The 19,313-nt window shown below is 38.0% G+C and overlaps 1 protein-coding gene across 3 annotated transcripts; it reads left to right on the forward strand.

Annotated features, from left to right (window-relative positions):
- smarcal1 (SWI/SNF related, matrix associated, actin dependent regulator of chromatin, subfamily a-like 1) lies at positions 1-19,130 on the forward strand. Of its 3 annotated transcripts, none has more exons than XM_053496371.1 (18): positions 22-50; positions 331-669; positions 3,510-3,843; positions 4,051-4,101; positions 5,656-5,916; positions 6,058-6,108; positions 6,373-6,556; positions 8,777-8,927; positions 9,071-9,232; positions 10,823-10,888; positions 12,958-13,098; positions 13,311-13,529; positions 15,462-15,532; positions 15,746-15,848; positions 16,331-16,513; positions 17,506-17,606; positions 17,703-17,799; positions 18,917-19,130. In XM_053496371.1, the coding sequence occupies exons 2-18, from the start codon at positions 418-420 to the stop codon at positions 19,109-19,111; spliced, it is 2,622 nt and encodes an 873-aa protein (XP_053352346.1). In that variant the 5' UTR covers positions 22-50; positions 331-417; the 3' UTR covers positions 19,112-19,130. The 3 variants fall into 3 exon arrangements, with proteins under 3 accessions (XP_053352345.1, XP_053352346.1, XP_053352347.1); XM_053496372.1 differs by having other exon boundaries at positions 25-39; XM_053496370.1 differs by having other exon boundaries at positions 1-669.
- The last annotated feature ends 183 nt before the right edge of the window (positions 19,131-19,313 follow it).

The following is a 19,313-nucleotide window of genomic DNA, read 5'->3' on the forward strand; positions in this document are numbered from 1 at the left end:
GTTGACGTTCAGAGCAAGAAGGATTAGCAAACACGCTAAGTAAGGAGGGGGTATGTGTGATAACCGTTGTTTATCGGTTACTGTAGAACATTCACGTCCTGGGGTATAAACAAGAATCGGTTTTCGAATCGAATTAGTTGTTGTTTTTAACCGTTATTTGCGAGCTGTAATTCTAAAAGTAGATAATCTAGCTAAGATAGGTGGAGGACCAGCTCCATCCATATGTATGAAAATGCCATGTAGATTAATGAGTTTTATAATCAGTCTGTCATTTCTTTCTTAGACAACCATGTTGAGCTAATGCTAGCAAAATTCCAATGTGTTGTTAAGGTTATTAGCGAGATCAGGCTCAACTCATGGAGACATCTGCTTCTCAGAAGACAGGACTGGTGTTTAGTTGACTTGATTTCTGTAGACATGTCGAGCAGCAATCTAACAGCAGAACAGCAGAGGAAAATCGAGGAGAACAGACAGAGAGCACTGGCAAGGAGAGCTGAGAGACTTGCACAGGGAACACAACAACAACAACAACAACATTCACAAGCTGTAACTGCACCACACAAGCCATGTCAACCCCAATCCCATACTGCAGCAGGAGCAAATGCAAAGTACAAGCCGAGCTTTCCTTCAAAACCTGCAGCAAGTAGCACGGCTCACAGTGTGAGAAAGGTAAGGAACTAACACTCTGCATGTGGCTGTACAATCTGTCTATTGTATACAATCGAAAGTAGTTAATTCATTCATGCATGCATGCATCACAAAGTCCCTAGGGTTCACCGGATAATGTCAGAATAATTTGCATTCATCATGATCATGTGTATATCAAAAAGATGTTACATCGTGAAGGATTTTCAGGATGTCTGGACTGGGAAGTCAGCTTTAAAAGGCCGAGAACATGAGGGAGGATGGGACTTACAACTGGCTGTAGTGTAAACTCTTAGATTCCAACCACTGTTAAACAACGATGAAGACGAAGAAGGATGACCTTCTATAATATTTATTTTATAAAGGAGTTGTCTTTGGTCATAGCACCACAATCTGATTATTTTTTTTACCTGTATGCATACTAAGCAAAATATGTGGTCATATTTGGGAAGTAGACATGAATAAAGAATTATACTATGCTTACATGCCTATATTACTGGTAAATAATAGAGATGGGGAAAAAATCGATTAAGTTACTTATGCCGATACTTTTGTGTTGTAATTCATGTATTGCCAGACTCTCAAGATTTTTAAAAATTAATTATCTTTTGCATTTATAAATGCATCTGTTTGTCTGGAGTTTGTATTTTCTTACCATGCTTGGTGGGATTCCTCTGGGTATACTGGTTTCTTTGGAAGCAAAACAGTCTCATTAATAATTCACACAAAAGACACATAATAATATATATACATTTCACAAATGCAAAATACAATTCACCGATGTACAACTGTGTAAAATTTTTTTGAATGTTTAAAATTCACAGATATTGAACTATTGCACGTCTCCCAATTTTTTAGCCCTTTTTCTTAAAGGTTTAATATCATTTTCCTCTTTTGGCTGCTCTCGTTAGGGGTTGCCACAGCGGACTAGACTCTATCTCTGTCTACCACATCTTCCCTTGTTACTCCAACCTCCTGCATGTCCTCCCTCATCACATCCATAAACCTCCTCTTGAGCCTTCCTCTTATTCTCCTGCCAGGCAGCTCCAGGATGCTTGTCTAACCCATCCATCACCACTGTAATCAGAAAGGGACTAAGAGCAGATCCCTGGTGCAGACCCACCTTTACTTTAAATCAGCCAGTCATACCTACAATAACGCTGTCCTTGTACATATCTTGCACCACCCTCACGTATTTCCCTGACACTCTTGACTTCATCTCTGGGAACCGTCATACGCTTTCTCTGGATCTAACAACACAAAATGCAACTCTTTCTGACCTTTTCTATCCTGTACATCTCCATCAGCATTCTCAAAGCAAACCTTGCATCTGTGGTGCTCCTTTTTGACATGACGCCATACTGCTGCTCACAGATCGTCACCTCTCTTCTCAACATAGCTTCCACTACTCTTTCCCATAACTTCATGGTGTGGCTCATCAGCTTTATGCCTTTGTAGTTGCTACAGCTCTGCATATATTCCCTGTTTTATAAAAATTGGAGCTAAAACACCTTTCCCCATTCATCAGGCATCCTCTTACTTTCTAAATGATCTTGTAAGCAACTCAACTCTCTTCAGAAGGAATGAAGAGAGTATCTCTTCATCTCTTCTGAAGAGAGTTGAGTTGCTTACGAGATTCATTCATCTTCTTTATTCATCAGCTCTGTAAAATACTCCCTCCACTTTCTCAAAATACTCTCTTCCCTAGGAAATGCATTTCCATCTGCATCTTTTATCACCCTAGCCTGTAGTACATACTTCCCCGCTCAGCCTCTCTGTCTGGCCAGTCGATATAAATATTTTTTCTCCTTCCTTTGAGTTTAGCTTCTCATACAACTCACTATCCGCCCATTTCTTAGCTTTTGCTACTTCCCTCTTCTCTTTACATCGCATTTTCTTGTACTCCTGTCTACTGTCCTTATCCTTATCTTACCTATCTTAATTCTTTTTTTCAAACCTCTCTCTCTTGATGTCTTTCTGTACTTCCTTATTCTACCGCCAAGTTTTTTTATCCTCCTTTTTTTGTCCTGATGTCATGCCACATACCCTCCTAGCTGTCTTCCTTACTACTTCTGCAGTAAAGCAAAGTTGTCCAGCATCTCTTCACCATTACCCAGTACCTGACCTACTTCTGCTCTGAACCCACAAAAATTTCTTCTTTCTTCTTTGACTTTCACCATCTAATCCTGGGTTCAGTCCTCACTCTGGGTTCAGTGCTCACTTTTTTTTTTTGCACCTCAAATGTCATCCTGAAGACCACCACTAAGAGAACCACCACTAAGCAAAATGGTGTAGGTCTAATACTGAGGGAAAAGTATGGCAAAAGTGTATTGAAGGTTTGAACCCACCTCCAATGTTCTTAGCCTTGCTTTCCTTCCACTTGGTCTCATGTACAAACAGTATATCTACTTTTCTCTGCTCAGCTAGCTCTCTCCCTTTACCAGTTATAGTGCCAACATTCAAAGTTCCTATTTTACCCTCTTTTTTTACTCTTCCTTATTTCCCCTTTCTCTCTCGACATGTCTACCCCCTCTTTCTGTTTTTTCTTAGTCCGATTTTCACAGATATCCTGCTGACCAGCCGTACCTGAGGTAACACCCTTCCTGATGCAATCCTCCTCATTAATTCGCACTTGGGACTGACGCTAAACTACACTGGCTTGTGCAACCTTAATGACCGAGTTTCACATTTAATACTGCAGTTTTTATATCACATTCTTTTCGTTGATAATAAATAAGATTTACAGCGAAGTTAAAGCAGAGTTTTAGAGAAACCGCTTTATTTCTTACTTAATTCAAACTTCAATTAAGAAGACCATGACCATGGTAAACAAGTTGATTAATTCGATCCAATTGTTATTCCAGACGCAGTTCACAGATCCACTTCCCATCCCTAAAAAAACCACTCCAGCACCTTCGACTAGTTTCTTACCTCTTAAACCAAAATCTGGTGGCAGTGGTTCGAAGCCCGCTTCCACAGTGGCTAACTTCTATGCAAAGAGTGTAAAGCCACCCACCCAGCCTTTAGACGAGAAGATGACCAAACCTCTGGAATCTTGCTCTTCTGTTTCTGAGAAGAAGGCTGCAGTGTGTGTGAGAGGAAAGTGTGTTCCTCATTCAGATGAGCGCTTCAGAGTACAGGTCAGCTACAACGCAGAGCTCATCAACGTGTTTAAAAACATTCCCTCCAGAAACTATGGTAAGCGCTGATCTGCATTACTTCCAGAAAATTGTTAAAAGCTTTATTGATTGATTATGCTATGTATGTTTGCTATTTAAGAAATGTGAAAAAAATAAATTAAGATTACATTTCCAGGTTGTAAAATTTATTTATTTATTTATATGACGGGGGTTCTTTTAATTGTAATTATTATATGTCTTTACACGATTGTAACTTTCATTGCAGATCCTGGCACAAAGATGTGGAACTTCAGCCTTGAAGATTATAAGCAATTAAGTAGGTCTTGCACGCTAGAAATGACACATTATGATTTATACTGTATATGAAATGTCTATACAGACACTATGAATTCTACACATCATTTAAGTTTAGATTGAGCACATGTGTGCAGTCAGTGAATGTGATTAAAACGGAATGGAAACTCAATCCAATATCATGAATATTGTTGTATTGCCATACACGGTGGCTTAGTGGCTAGTACTGTGGCCTCGCACCTTCAGGGTCGAGGGTTCGATTCCCGCCGAGGGTCTGTGTGCGTGGTGTTTTCTCCGGGTAATTCGCTTTCCAGTTCCCATAGTGTCTGAGTGTGTGGTGTGTGCATGTGTGACTTGCAATGGATTGGCACCCTGTACAGGGTGTATCCCGCCTTGTGGCTAAAGTTTCCTGGGATTAAAAAGTCTGTAGCAGTGCAGGAGACGATTCTGTTTAACGACAATGGAACGTCGCAAAATCCTTATTCCTTGTTAAAGATTCTAGTATTCTGACAGAGAGCAGTAATTCCGTTAGTGTGTGTTTGTGTGCGTGCATGTGTGAGTCAGTTGTCATACCGCACACTGTACCCCCTGCCCCTTCTCCTCTTCCTCTCATATCTCACACCACACACAATTCATTTTGGAAGTAAAGTGGAGGCTAATTTGTTTCATTTTTACTTCATATTTTGTGTTAATAATTTTTATATAAATATTTTTGGCTTGTGGAACGAATCATCAGAGTTTTCTTTATTTCTTAAGGGGAAATTTGCTTTGATATAATCACACTTCCGGAACGAAATATGCTTTATATGTACTATGCTGTACTCTGAAATACCCACTGTATTCTTATTTATAATGCTGTGCTTTTGAATTCTGGTTGATCAGAAGGGGTTGGTTAAATTTTCTAATGTAAAATATTGTTTAAAGGCAGTCACAGACTTATGCTGATATGCCTAGTCTAGTGCATTATAGTTTCTAACACCTCATTCAGATGCTTTTCAATGACAGATGCTCTAAAACCAGGATTTGGCTGGCATGGTTTGGGTGCACTTGTAGAGAGGAAAGCAGCACTACAGATCAATATAAAGTTAATGATCTCTTAATTATCATCTTTATCAGGTTTAAACATTATGCAGTCTACCCTGATGGTGTGGTGACTTTGGGGATGACCCCACTCCCATACACAAGACTTTGATGCTTTGGCTGATAAAAATGTATGGCAATTATTGTTATACAACCTTTAAATTCACTGGATGATAACCCAGTTTTTCTTTTGGAGTATAACTGGGAGTAACACTGTCCCCCTTACCATGAATAATTAAGGGTAGTTTTCTCTGTAATACAGTTCAAGAGAATTCTATTCCAAGATGAACTGTCCCAGCATGAGAGATGATTCTCTTATGATGGTATACTATCATGCCAGTATGACTTCCCACCTTTAATTTCAGTCCAGTTGTTTGTTGGAACAGTGTAGTACCGATAAATCACAAAGAACATTATTTTCCTGTCATGATAGCCTGAAGTGATGATAGTGAATGAAGTGATGACTGTAAATCTTATGTGTTTTCTCTACTCTCAGTGGAGGAGGTAGCAGGCCTGCCCTCAGTGTCTTTGAAGGCTCTGGAGGGGATGGAAGGTTTGGATTTATCCGCCTCTAGCATTCGTCCCAGAGACTCCGCAGCATTGGCAGCTATGATGAAACTGTGCCAGGGCTGGCAGAAACCTGGGGCCACAGTCAAGGGGAGATGCACACTTATATCTCGCTCTCGTCTGGAAGTGGACATCACATACCATGCAGATGTGATAGGTGCCTTTAAACAGATGCCTTCAAAAAACTATGGTGAGTTATGCCTTCGATTGGATTGTTGAACAATCGTATACACTTGCCAGTTTTTGGATTCAGAAAACATTAGGAATAAGCTTTTTAACATTAATCCACCCATAAACTCTCTCACTTTGTTTTTTTTGTTTTTTATTGAAGACATGAAAACAAGGAAATGGAGTTTCCTACTCGAGGACTATGGAAAGTTGTGTGGGTATCTGATTTATTTAAATATGTTTTATGAATACAAATAACGTTCAGAAAAATAATGGATCACCAGACTGCATGGATCAAATGTTCAAAATAATACACCAATAATGCCACACATTTTGGCAGTTTGTTAAACACATCATTCAGTTTACTGTTTACACAGTTAATCTGTTCATTATACCTAATTATGTACCTAGCCGTTCATGCATCTTATCACTCCTAGTGCTTGCCTAATTAGCTGTTGTCACTTCTCTCTGTCATCAGTGGAGACTCTAAACAACATTGCAACTGTAGAGGTCGAACCGTTACCACGTGCTGTGCTCCTGGTCTTTTCCTCCCAGTTTGAGAAGAGCCTTTCCACAGCTGCAGAAATCCCTGAAGCTGATCTCTCGAGCATCGATATGACTCTCACACGTAGCCTCATGCCCTTTCAGCAACATGGTGTCAAGTAAGTGCTACATGCTTCCTGACTTTTAGACTGTAGCACTAATGTAGACCAAAGCTTTGAGAGCTTGTTTTTCATAAATTAAAATAATGTCCACCAATTTAGAGATTTTGATTAAAAATACAGGGTTTCTGTTCTCTTGAATGGCTTAACAGTTTAAAGCTTTGCCTACAGTAACTGAAATAAGCACTCTTTATAACTATGGTGAGCAGAAAAACATTTTAAAACCTCGAACCTTAAGGCAGTTGGCCAGTAGTGTAGCAATAATGTCTCCTTGAAGTAGTCTGACCTTTCTCCTCAGTAATGCCCCAATTGCTGCTGCTTACTTTTTTTGCACTATTAATTTTAAACTGTTTACAGAAATGCCAAGAAATCAGCATTAAAAAAAAAATCAAACCAGCTCATTCGACAATAGCTATGCTTTGGGTCAAAGCTCACAAAGAGATCCCAGTTTCCCCCCATGTTTTTAGATTAACTGACATGTGATTGGCTGAGTGGGTAGTTACACAAATGTGCAGGTGTTTATGGCAAGTGTGTTCCAAATTATTAAATAGTGGAATGTCAATAATTACCTCATGCCTACGTTTTGAACTCAAGGTGAATAAACATACTTCTCTGACCACCATGCTGTGAAGTATTGTTTTTCTTGTCAAATGCACCTTTTGCATCAATAACTTGAAGGAATTGTTTCCTGTATGACTTCATTAGTCTCTCACATCGTTGTGGAGGAATTTCGGTCCATTCTTCTTTACAACATTGCTTCAGCTTATTTAGGTTTTTGTGTTCTTCTTATATATAGCACTGTTAAGGTCTCAACACAGCACTACTGGACTCTGACTTGGTCAAAACCTTGATTATATTATTTTTTTAGCCATTTAGATGTAGATTTACTGGTGTGCTTTGGATCATTGTCTTGTTTCATGAACAAATTTTAAGCAAGCTATAGCTGTCGGGACAGATGGCCCCAGATTTGCCTCTAGATTTCTCTGGTATACAAAGTTGTTCATGGTCGACTCAATGATTGCAAGGTGTCCATATCCTGTGACTGAGTTATTTCTGCTAAAATGCTGTTTGGTTTTCTGGGCATTAAGGCCAAACAGCTCCTCTTTGGTCTCAACTGTCCCTAGGACATTGTTCCAGAAGCCTTGTGGTTTGTTCAGATGCAGTTTTCCTCTCACTCATTCATTTTCCTTATATACAAAAGAGACTTTCTCCTGGTAACCCTTTCAAACAAACTCGACTTGTTTAGTCTTGGTGTGCTGTCATAGACTTTAATATTCAACATGCTCAGTGAGGCCTGTATGGTTTGAGATGTAGCTCTTAGGTTGTTTTTGTATTAATTTGAGCATTGGGTGGTCTGACCTTGAAGTGAATGTGCTAGGACATTCACTTCTGCGAAGATGGGCAACTGCCCTGAATGCTTTCCACTTTTGAATAATCTTTCTTACTGTTGAACTTCAAATTGTTTGGAAATTGTTTTGTAACTCTTTCCAGATAGATGTGGAGCAACAGTTGCTTTTTTAAGACCATTGCTTAAGTCTTTCCCTGTTGGCATTGTGTTAATACACTCCTGAATGCCCAGACGAGCAAATTGCCAAAACCTCTGCTTTTATAGAGGTCTGCACACCTACTGATGATTAATTAATAATTTTTTTTGGCTGTTTGTTAAATAAATAATGGTGAGAAAAAAAAGTTAGGTTTTTGTTCGTATGTTTGTATAAGGGGGTATTTGCCTACTATTAAGACCTGCTATGAACTGATGCCTTCCTCATACTTTTTTACCAAAAAGTAGAATTAAAGGATAGGGCCCGAACTTTTACACATGACTGCTCTTTCTCTCTTTTACTGTAATAGACATGAACCACAGTCTGTATGTCGATGACCCCTACATCATGGCTAATAATGCCCCTTTTTTGTGCTCATGTATACACAAATTTGATTGGGCAATTGGAGCTTTCCTTACTTAGTGTGTTTAACTGCTTATGACGTTTTGTGAGTGACAGATTAAAAGACCCGATGGCTTTGTGTGTCTCAGAGAAAGCACCTGTTCAGTCTTCGACATCACTGAATCACTATGCAGAAGTAACCAGTTTCTGAAAAAATGAAAAAAAAAAAACTATTAAAAGAGAAATTTTGTCCAAATATTAACTACTAAGTGGCATAACATTAAAAAAAAATGTGTGATGAGGCTGTAAACTGTATAAGATTCATATGTTTTCACAGCTTCGCAGTGTGCAGAGAAGGCCGTCTGCTCCTGGCTGATGAAATGGGCTTGGGGAAGACGGTGCAGGCCATCTGTATTGCAGCCCACTACAGGAAGGAGTGGCCACTGCTAATAGTTACTCCATCGTCCGTACGCTTCACCTGGGCTGAGGTAAATTATAATGCAGCAGCCCAAAAAAGCCTCACACTGTGTTTGGAATTTAGCTTATTGTACAGAAAGTAACACTATTTTCCGATCTGTTTTGATGCTGTATTATATTAGAATATGTATCGTCTTTCCGTGTTGTATGTTAGGCGATACGGCGCTGGTTGCCCTCAGTAGCAGCAGACAGCATTAATGTGGTGGTGACAGGAAAAGACAATCTTCGCTCTGGTCTCGTCAACATCATCAGCTATGACCTGCTTAGCAAGATGGGAAAGCAGGATTTAACCAGTCCATTTGGTGTGCTTATTATGGTATGATACATTGCCTTCTTATAATAACTTTAATTACTTAATTACTTAATAAAAAAAATACTGTTGTTGTTTTTCCATAGTGTACACAATATAGTTAAATAATTAATTAAATACTAATTGTGTGTACACTATGGAATGCATTTATGTGGACTTTTTCTTTTTAATGGAACAGACTAAAAAATCTGTACATTGACCTTTACCCTCACATCATACATTCCTGCCATTAAAGTTTTTTTAAACCTTTACGTTCTACTGAACATGCATACTTGCCATGGAAGTCCCATTTCACATGGGCTATGGGCCATACTTGAATTTTAGTTACCGTTAACATTCTTATTATGTTTAATACTAACACATCCTAAAGTGTTGTTCTTTTCTTCTTACATCACAGCAGGTTGCCAGTAGGTGTATGTTTAAAATGTAATCATTTATTTTTTTTACACATGTATATTTATTTTTAATGTGAAACATTCGTAAACAATGTAAAAAAAGTTTTTCTGTTACCGGCCTCATTTTTTTTCCCCTCACTTAAAGCTAACAAGGCAAGTCACAGCTTTATATCTGACTATACATACAAGTACAGTGGAACCTTGGATTATGAGCATAATTCGTTCACAGCTGTAAAGTAAAAACAAATTAACCTGCACTTTACTGTTCATAAATAATCAAGACAGAGCAGTGTTTCTGTGTAGAGCAGAGAGAAAGTGTGTGTGTGTGTGTCTGTGAAGGTGAAAGTAGGAGGGGGCTGTGTGTGTGTGCGCATGCGGGCAACAGTGTCCAATGACATGCGCACACAGACACAAAGAGCAGGCTGAGCCTTGAGCAGAGAGAGAAAATAGATCTTTAACCTCTCTAATGAGACTCGCTTCTGCTTTACATGCGCACTGTACACACATGCATACAGACACAAAATAAAATATTTGTTACCCACACACACACACACACACACACATGTGGTCACTGTATTATAGTTATACCAGTAAGAAACGCGCACTAAGACCCAGCAGGGGAGACGATTACCCACAATTTCGCAGTACAATAAAGAGAAAAAACATTATCTCAGTTGTGATCACGTGATGCTCGGTGTTAAAAAACAAGAAGCGAATGCGTGATACATGATACTCGGTACTCTTAAACCAAGACTTGTTCATTTTCCAAGTCAAAATTTGTTATAAATCTTCGCTCGTCTTGCGGAACACAATCCAAGGTTTTACTGTACCTGAAAAGGTTTTTACTATAGATCTTAAAAATATGTATTTTTATGTTAAAGCAAATGCATTAATAACAAACCTGAGTTTTGAATTTAAGTTTTCACTTTTGTCAGAGCTTATTGTTAAAAAAAAAAAAAAAAAGGTTTTTATAGTACAGTATATAACACCTCCTGACCAGTCATGCTTAAGAATTCACCAGTGCTGTGGTTTAAAAACCTATGCAAACACAAATTCTACATGTAAAGGATTTCCTTGAATTTGCATTAATCACTCATATGTATTCTTCCTGTTTGCTGTAGTTCTGTAGTGACAGTTCCATTCATTAACACAAATAGCTGGGTAATACTGTCTGACCTGCTTTCTTCCTCTGTGCATGCAGGATGAGTCTCACTTCCTGAAGAACATTAAAACTGCTCGATGTAAGGCTGCTCTTCCTCTGCTAAAGGTGTGATGAATATTCTCCTATTATCACCAGCCAATATGACTCATTAGTTTGATTTTGGACTGTTTGTTATTCACCATAGTCTTCAGTATTGCTTATAGTGGTTTGAGATGTTTTAAGCACACTGAAAGATAAATTATTGTGCAAAAGTTTTAAGTCACCCACATTTCTTCATATTTTGCTTCGAAAGAGCCAAACTTTCTTGTATTTTACTGTAGTTTTCCTGGCATGCTGAATCACTTTATTGCCCTCAATTTTTTGGCAAGTTTTTTGCCTCTCATTTTTAATCTAGTCCATGTACCTGACCAATTCCAGTGTACAGTACTCTTTCTTGTTTAAACCACACATTGACCTATGAATCATTCAAGCATAAAACATTATCTAACTTAAGGCATAAACCAGTAAGAAACATATTGATGATCAGCCCGATGTTTAGTATACTGGTGATGCTGAATGCTGCGTGCTTGGAACAGACGGGAGGGGAAATTAGGTTACTGCTGAGGTTGTTACATAAACAACCGATTTTTACATTGTATCTTTAGGCACTTTACAACCTGTTGCAATAAAATAGTTAATCTACGACATTGAATTTAGTTTCATAATAAGTAAATATACACTACCAGTCAAAAGTTTGGACACACCTTCTGGTTTAGTGTTTTTTTTTTTTATCCTGAAGACATTTAAATTAAGAAAGAGCACGTATTGAATTATGTAGTAAACCAAAAAAAAAAAAACGTTTAAACAATCCAGAATATGGTTCATAATTTAGATTGTCCAAAGAAGCTGCATTTAGCTTTGATGACAGCTTGCCACACTCATGACATTCTTTTATCAGATTCACATTTAGTACAAAGGCGTGCTTTATCAAGAATTCATTTGTGAAATTTGTTGCCTTTTTAATGCTTTAGACAATCAGTTGACTTGTGCAGCGGAAGGGTGGGTACAGAGTCAATAGCCATATTTTTTCTACTACACCTCCTGTACAAATCCATATCATGGCAGGAAACACTTATTTAAGTGACAGTCTATCATTATTTCCATTAAGAAATGAAAGTTAGGCAATCTGAAACTCTAGAACTTTGAATGTATTCCCAAGTGTAGTCACCAAAATAGGCAAACTCTAAGAGGAACTGGCTCTCATGAGGACCATCCCAGGAAAGAAAGACCAAGAGCTACCTCTACTGCAGAGGATTAGCATTTGCAGTTCATTAAAATGACCACCATTAGAAACCAACGATTTACAGCACACACGTGGTCTAAATCACCTTAGATTAGAGCCCGCATAAATGCTTCTCGGAGTTCAAGCAGCAGACATACAGTATTTCGTCATCTAGTGTGAGAGTCAAGCCTTCATGGTCGAATTGCAACAAAGAAAAAAAGATTACTTTGAGAGAACAACAAACAGAAGAAACTGTCTTAGGCCAAAAAACACAAGGAATGGACATTAGATCAGTGAAAAACTGTCCTTTGGTCTCATGAGTCCAAATTTTCTTGGATCTAACTGTTGTGTCTTTGTTAGTAGTAGAGAGAGTGAACAGACTGTTAATTAAATTGAAAACCAATTGAGATGGTTTGAGATGAATTTTTACTGGAGAATGACGGAAAAGCAGCATAAAGAAAAAGGAGAATGAAGAAAAAATACCTTTGAGAACTACTTCAGCATTGTGGGAGAATGTTCCAGGTGACTACCTCAGGAGGCTGACTGAGAGAATGGCAAGAGTGTGCAATGCTTTCATCAAATTAATAGGTGGCTACTTTGAAGAGTAAAAATATAAAACATATTGTTGGTTATCTTAGGCCTTTTTGTGTTGACTACACACTTGGATATTTATTCTGACGTAATTTCAGTGTTGTCAGTGGCAAAGAATAAAATTTAAGATGGTGTATCCAAACATTTTAACTGTACTGTATTTGCATGCATGTACAGTATATATATGTATATTAGCTACTGTATATATAAAATGTATGTATACAAATATGCTTCGTTTTGCTTATTTAAATGCCTACTATTTAAATTATTGCATGGTTATTAAAAGCTTTTTCCCCCTTCTCTTGCGTTGTGAATATGGCAGACTGCTAAAAGAGTGATCCTGCTGTCAGGAACTCCTGCTATGTCCCGTCCAGCTGAGCTCTACACACAGATTCTGGCTGTGAGGCCAACACTTTTTCCCCGTTTCCATGATTTTGGATTGAGATATTGTAATGCTAAGCAGGTACCGTAACTATCTCAGGGGGGTTTAATCAGCTTAAATAAGGTCACCTCACTGCTTTGTGTTAAATATTATAATAGGGTGTGTTTAACATTGCTCTAATTAATTAAATACTCAATCTGTGTCTTACTTTACAGTATTTCAATATTCACATGGTATCCTCTCTCTCCCTTGCTGTCTCTCACATATTCTCTACCACCCCTGCGTTTCTGTAGCTCCCCTGGGGTTGGGACTATTCCGGCTCCTCTAATTTGGCCGAATTAAAGTTGTTGTTAGAGGAGAGTCTCATGTTGAGGCGATTAAAATCCGACGTACTCTCACAGCTTCCTGCCAAACAGCGCAAGGTCGTCACTGTTACTACAGACGGCATCAACGCCCGAACAAAAGCTGCACTCTCAGCTGCAGCCAAAGAACTGGCCAAAGGATGCCATAATGTAAGTGGCACTCATACCAGCAATACACACCACCACCAAGTTTATGCCAGAGCTGTGTTAAAAATAGTTCACCACGCAAATAATACCATGTCAGTGATGGTAATACAGTGGTCCATTTTCTACTGGTACTGTAGGTGGTCAGAGGTGGGACAGACAAAATTGTTTATGGCAGCAGATGGTCAATATTTTTAGAGTCGTACATAGTAGGGCCTTATAATTGTGTGGCGGTCTAAGAAAAAAACGACATGTGTCACAGTGGCTGATTTTCTGGCAAGCAGTCAAAATATGGAAAGTTATTTTCAGCGAAAGATTAAATACACTGAAAAAACACAAAGTTTTCGGACCTATTCAAATTTTCACATTTTATGTTTTGCACTACTCTTAAAATGGATTGAATGCTGCAGAAGGACCATTGATGCGAGTAGGATGCACCAGAGCTCAACTGCAGGTGTCATAACAAAGGGTTTGAATCTACTTATGTAAATGAGATATTTCAGTCTTTATTTTTATATAAATTAACAAAACACTTTAAACACCTGTTTTTGCTTTGCCATTGTAGAGTATTGTGTGTAGAATGGTGAGTGTGAAAAACTGAAATAAAAATTTAATAAACTAAAAACAAACAAAAAACAGGCAGTTCTAGCTCATTAGTGTGCTTTCTAAAGATGCCAGTGGATGACGTTACAATATTTAAATGCTATTTAAAGACCACAAATTAAGCCTATAGAATGAACTCACTGAGGTAACCACCAAGTATTTCAGCACTGACCTTGTGAATAATAAATGAGGAATGTGAATAATTATCAGTCTACAGATAGACTAGACTAGAAGAGATAATAATGAGACTCCTGTCTTGTCAGTAGAATTGTTAAATCCCTGCAATTTTTAAATGCAGCTCTCATCCTTCACATTAAAAAGTGCTATTTCTTTTTGAGTAGAAAAACACATTTTAATCATAAAACTTCATAAAACTTTCTATAAAGGACACATGTTGTCAAGCAGAATTGAACACCAGCACGGATGTGATGCCACAATAGGCACAAGGGCGCAGCCCCAATACTGATGATATCACAGCAGTGCTGATATTCAGCATGCCAAGCACGCTCTTAAGTGTAATATTGTAAAATGGAAAGGTAATGCACTATGTTGGAGTAAATGATAGTTGTACAGTGGAAGCTTGCACTGCGAGTAACTTTACTTAACTACAAGCAAGATTTTTTAGGAACTTTTATTTAATAAATATCATGTGATCACAACTGAGCAAATGGTTCTTCTTTCTCCTGCTGTGGGATTGTGGGTAGGCGTCTCCTATGCTTAGTCTTAGTGCTCGTGCGTCACTCATATAGTCAACATCAGTAAAGCAATTTTTTTTAATTTTGTGTCTAAGTGTAGTGACCGTTTTTTTGTAACTGTACTGCCGTGAAGAAAAATAGTCTGTAACAGTGCGGGAGATGAATCTGTTCAGCTACAATGCAACCTCACATTTCCGTGAAATCCTCAAAAAGAGGCAAAAGCTCATGTCATTAGATAGCTTCCTTGTTAAAGATGTCGAGAAGTAATTCAGTTAGTGAGTGTGTACCATCTGTGTGTGTTTGTGCATGGGTGTGTGAAGGTCGTCCTACACAGTAGCTCCCTTCCTTCTCTCCTTTCTCATCTTATTTCAGCCACAATTATTTTCAAAGGTAAAGAGCAGATGCTTCCAGAATGAATTATGCTTGCAATCCAAGGTTTAATTGTACTCATTAGCTGCACTTAAAGAATTTCTCTTGTCCAGTCAAATTACTTGGTCGGGACTAATGGTTGTATAAAAGACTTTACAATTGTGCATATAGTAGGAACTGCAAGGACTTGCCAGTGAGTGTACCTTATATCAACATATAATGTTATTTGCACCCTGTAAGTGAATGGGGATTTTATTTCTGTTTTTTGCAGAAAATGAAAGAGAAGGAGGCTCTTCTGGTTTTTTTTAACCATACAGCAGAGGCCAAGATTCGAGCCATCCTGTGAGTTTGTCATGTTCATTTTCACTTTTACTACCTGTTGATTCCTGAATCAGATCCTAGACTCCAGATGGAACAAACCCTGAACTGTGAAATGCTGAGCTGTTGCCTTTACTAATTACTGGTTTAATCCTTATTTACTTGCTTATTTATTTATTTATTTATTTAAATCGACTTACCATGCCTAAATTGAATATTATTTGTTTTTAATTTTAGGGAGTACATTTCAGACATGCTGGAGTGTGGCCGAGATAAGTTTCTGGTGTTTGCGCATCACAAACGAGTCCTGGACAGCATAACTAAAGAACTCACAGATAAGGTCAGGAAGGAGATTTGGATATTTCGGGCTCTCATTAAGCGAATCCAAAGAAAAAAGAAACCCCCAGAGGCTTAATTGATTGCAGAAATTCTGTTGTAAAAAGCAACTTTGACCTGACACTTAATGTTTTTTAATATACACCCATCTTGTTTAAGCAATACTTTACGAGAGTGCTATTATTCAGTAAACAAATTTTTACATATGGTAATATGCAACAAAGTCAAATATTGTTTTTTTTTTTTCTCTAATTTTTTTTTTTTTTTTAGCTAGAATTGGAATTTTAAGTAATAAACACATAAGCAGAGAGATGTGCCTTTCTATATATTTATCAGCACTTCTCTAATGCCACTTGTCCAGTTAAATTAGTGGACCGAAACTCACTGTAATGTGACTTGAAATGTATCCTGGAATGTGTATCAGCTCTGAAGATGGATGCCTGTTGTTTTGTCTTGACAGTTTTTATCTTCTCTTCCACGCCACAGGGAATCAGTCATATCCGTATCGACGGGTCTACACCCTCAGCCGAGCGCCAGCAGCTGTGTGAGAAGTTCCAGTTCTCTGAGCAGAGCTGTGTGGCTGTGCTCTCCATCACAGCTGCCAATATGGGTCTCACTCTGCATACTGCCGACCTTGTCGTGTTCGCAGAACTCTTCTGGAACCCAGGGGTTAGTGTGATTCTGTGACGGTGGAAACCTGTCACGTTTTTTTTTTATTCAGTCAGGCGCCGTATTGATTTTTTTTGGCATTTTGTGAGTCATCCAACATGCTTTTTGACTTCTGCTTAACGGTGGAAAATGTCTTCTGTTTAATCACAGTGGGATTCACTTCTGTAATGAGATTAAAGATGGTGTACAGGAATAGTGAGGGAAATTTGTACAAATTATCAAAAATAAAATATGCCATGTTAGTTGTTTAATTGTCAGATTTGGTAGTTTCTTTTATTACTCTCACTATATCTGTATTAATTATGATTTGCAATGGACAAGAGATCTTTGTATAAATTTAAGACCTTAAATAAGGGGCTTCAATCAGGGTTTTTAGGGCCGATTAAAAATTTGAGTCATGGGTTTGTGTGGGTTATTGGGATCTTCAATTTAAAGTGTTCTGTTTTTATTTATGTACTATTTAAAGTAGAAAAAATACTTGTTATAATGTGCAGCACATGGAACAAGGCTGTTTTAATGATTAACAAAACATAAATGCACTGAGCATTAAAAAAAAAAAGTATTTGTCATGCTCAGGGCAGCTCAGTGGTTTTGTCATTGAACTACAGTTCGAAACCCACGGCGACCAAGTTGAGGTCTTTTGCTGTAGTTGGTTGTAGAGGTTCGACTAAGATTTAGCTGCTGCCAAATAACTTTTTATACTCTAATTATTTATGGTTTCATTTTTCTTAAGTGATGAATAAGGTTTGTTGTAGTAAAGCTTTTGGCAGACGTTTCCCCACTTTCATTTTGCTTAATGTAAATTTGACATCTTTTAAAGAGACTTGGTAATATTCCCTAGAACAGAATTCTAATAACATAATTGATTTTTTCCCACTCTTTCTAATTATAAAAGCATTTTTTGTTTACGCATCAGACCGAAATATTCATCTGATTATGTTGCTGCATATCTTATATAAAGGCTTGTGTTTCTTCCCCCTCCACATTTATAGATATTAGTTCAAGCAGAAGACAGAGTGCACCGTATTGGTCAGACCAGGAGTGTGGACATTCACTACCTTGTAGCCAAAGGCACAGCTGATGACTATCTCTGGTAATTCAATGTACTGTACTTGGATCTGAAATACTACATCAGTCTCTTTTTATTGGCTTTGTCTCAGTAACACTGACTTGTGTCCAAAATTTCTAGGCCAATGATCCAGGAAAAGATGAATGTTCTAGAACAGGTTGGCTTATCCGAGTCCAATATTTCAGACAAGGCAGAGTGTGCCAGCTTCCACAGCAGGGTGAGAAAAGTTTTTGGACCCATCAACTCGTGGAAAAATGACTGCTTAAATCCTAAGGCTAACATAGTATGTGTGTTAATGAGTGCAGCAGGGATTATCTTGTCAAGTTGCAGCTAGAGGGGAACCTGAGGGGGAAAATGCTACATATGAGGGCTGTACCAAAAGTAATTCAAAAGAAGGTCTCCCATTGCGCTACAGAATGTTTTATTAAGATGACACAATTGACAAGAGCAGTGTGCACAGATGGATAAAGAAGTTTAAAGAAAGGGAAATCAGCGTTGAAGACAAAACACGCAGTGGGAGGCCATCAACTGCGACACGGGATATTTAAAAGGATTTAAGGAGAGCTGGGATCAACAGTGGCGCAAATGCATTGCTCATGATGAATGTAGCACCTTTGTACAGATGTTGACGTACTCTACCAACAATTTGAACAACCTGTCAGTTAATAATAAAGTTATGCCCACTTTTGCTTTACTTTATGGACAGCCCTCATACGTGCCTGCCCAAGTCCTTTTAACCAAATTATTTTGGCTACAGGAACATTCGGAAAAAAATGAAGGGAATGAGGAGGTATTTCCCAAACCATCATCGAATAGCACATTAGGTATGCGTCAGTGTTGGATGGACAGTAGGACTGCCACACAGTCACAGACTTTCCTGATATTAGTAGCTTGTCTGTTATTGTCATAGTTAAAGCACCATCTGATACAGTATATACTGTAAATCCCTGTGATATTAACTGTAGCTGCTTGTTGGGTACATATGTTAATGCTTATTCAATTAAGTAAAACAAAACCGAAACATATTAAACAGCACAGCTGTACAACACTTGACTTGTCTCTTCTTTAGAAAAAAGTTGCGTTTTTTTCTATTTGCCATTAGTCAAATGTCAGTCTTTCCTGCCCGTTGGAACGATGCCATATACAGTTAATTGTGTCTGTATTTAACATTTTATTAGGTATACTTGTGTGGGTATATGCATGTAGAACAAATTTAGATTTTTTAGATTTTAATTGCCTGCACATTTTATGCATAATACAATGTATAGTACAGTAGTACCTTTTCTATGCAATGTTGATAAATAATGACCCATATCTGCTTCACTGATTTTTAGGACCCTAAACAGCAAAGAATCACAGAGATGTTCCAGAGATCATTCACAGAGGAGGATATGGATGAATCGATGCTTTTAGAGGCTGTGAATGACTGGGAGGACACTGAGCAGACCGACTCGGTCAACCACCAGGAGGATGACTTTTCAGAGAGCCCCAGCAAGAAAAGACGAATAGATGACTATTTTAAAAGATAACTGAAACTAGTAAACATTCACCCTTTTGATTATCATGTATATTTAACTATCATTTGTTTGCCTTTGACAATTTGGTTTTAAAAAAAGAGAAAGGTTTATTCCTTATTGTAATTATTGTACATATGGTTGTAGACGTATGTAAAAGACATGATAAATAATAAAGCATTCATCTTTGCTGAAAGATTTTTCACAGAAACACTAT

The sequence above is a fragment of the Clarias gariepinus genome, chromosome 5 (assembly GCF_024256425.1).
Source record: "Clarias gariepinus isolate MV-2021 ecotype Netherlands chromosome 5, CGAR_prim_01v2, whole genome shotgun sequence".
Classification (NCBI taxonomy): domain Eukaryota; kingdom Metazoa; phylum Chordata; class Actinopteri; order Siluriformes; family Clariidae; genus Clarias; species Clarias gariepinus.

Bases quoted from the DNA above. Each gene is read 5' to 3' on its own strand.
- smarcal1 (XM_053496370.1), top strand. From the start codon at position 301: ATGCTAGCAAAATTCCAATGTGTTGTTAAGGTTATTAGCGAGATCAGG. The intron at 3,844-4,050 runs GTAAGCGCTGAT...CTTTCATTGCAG, and splicing joins CATTCCCTCCAGAAACTATG to ATCCTGGCACAAAGATGTGG. The intron at 15,533-15,745 runs GTGAGTTTGTCA...TTTTAATTTTAG, and splicing joins GCCAAGATTCGAGCCATCCT to GGAGTACATTTCAGACATGC.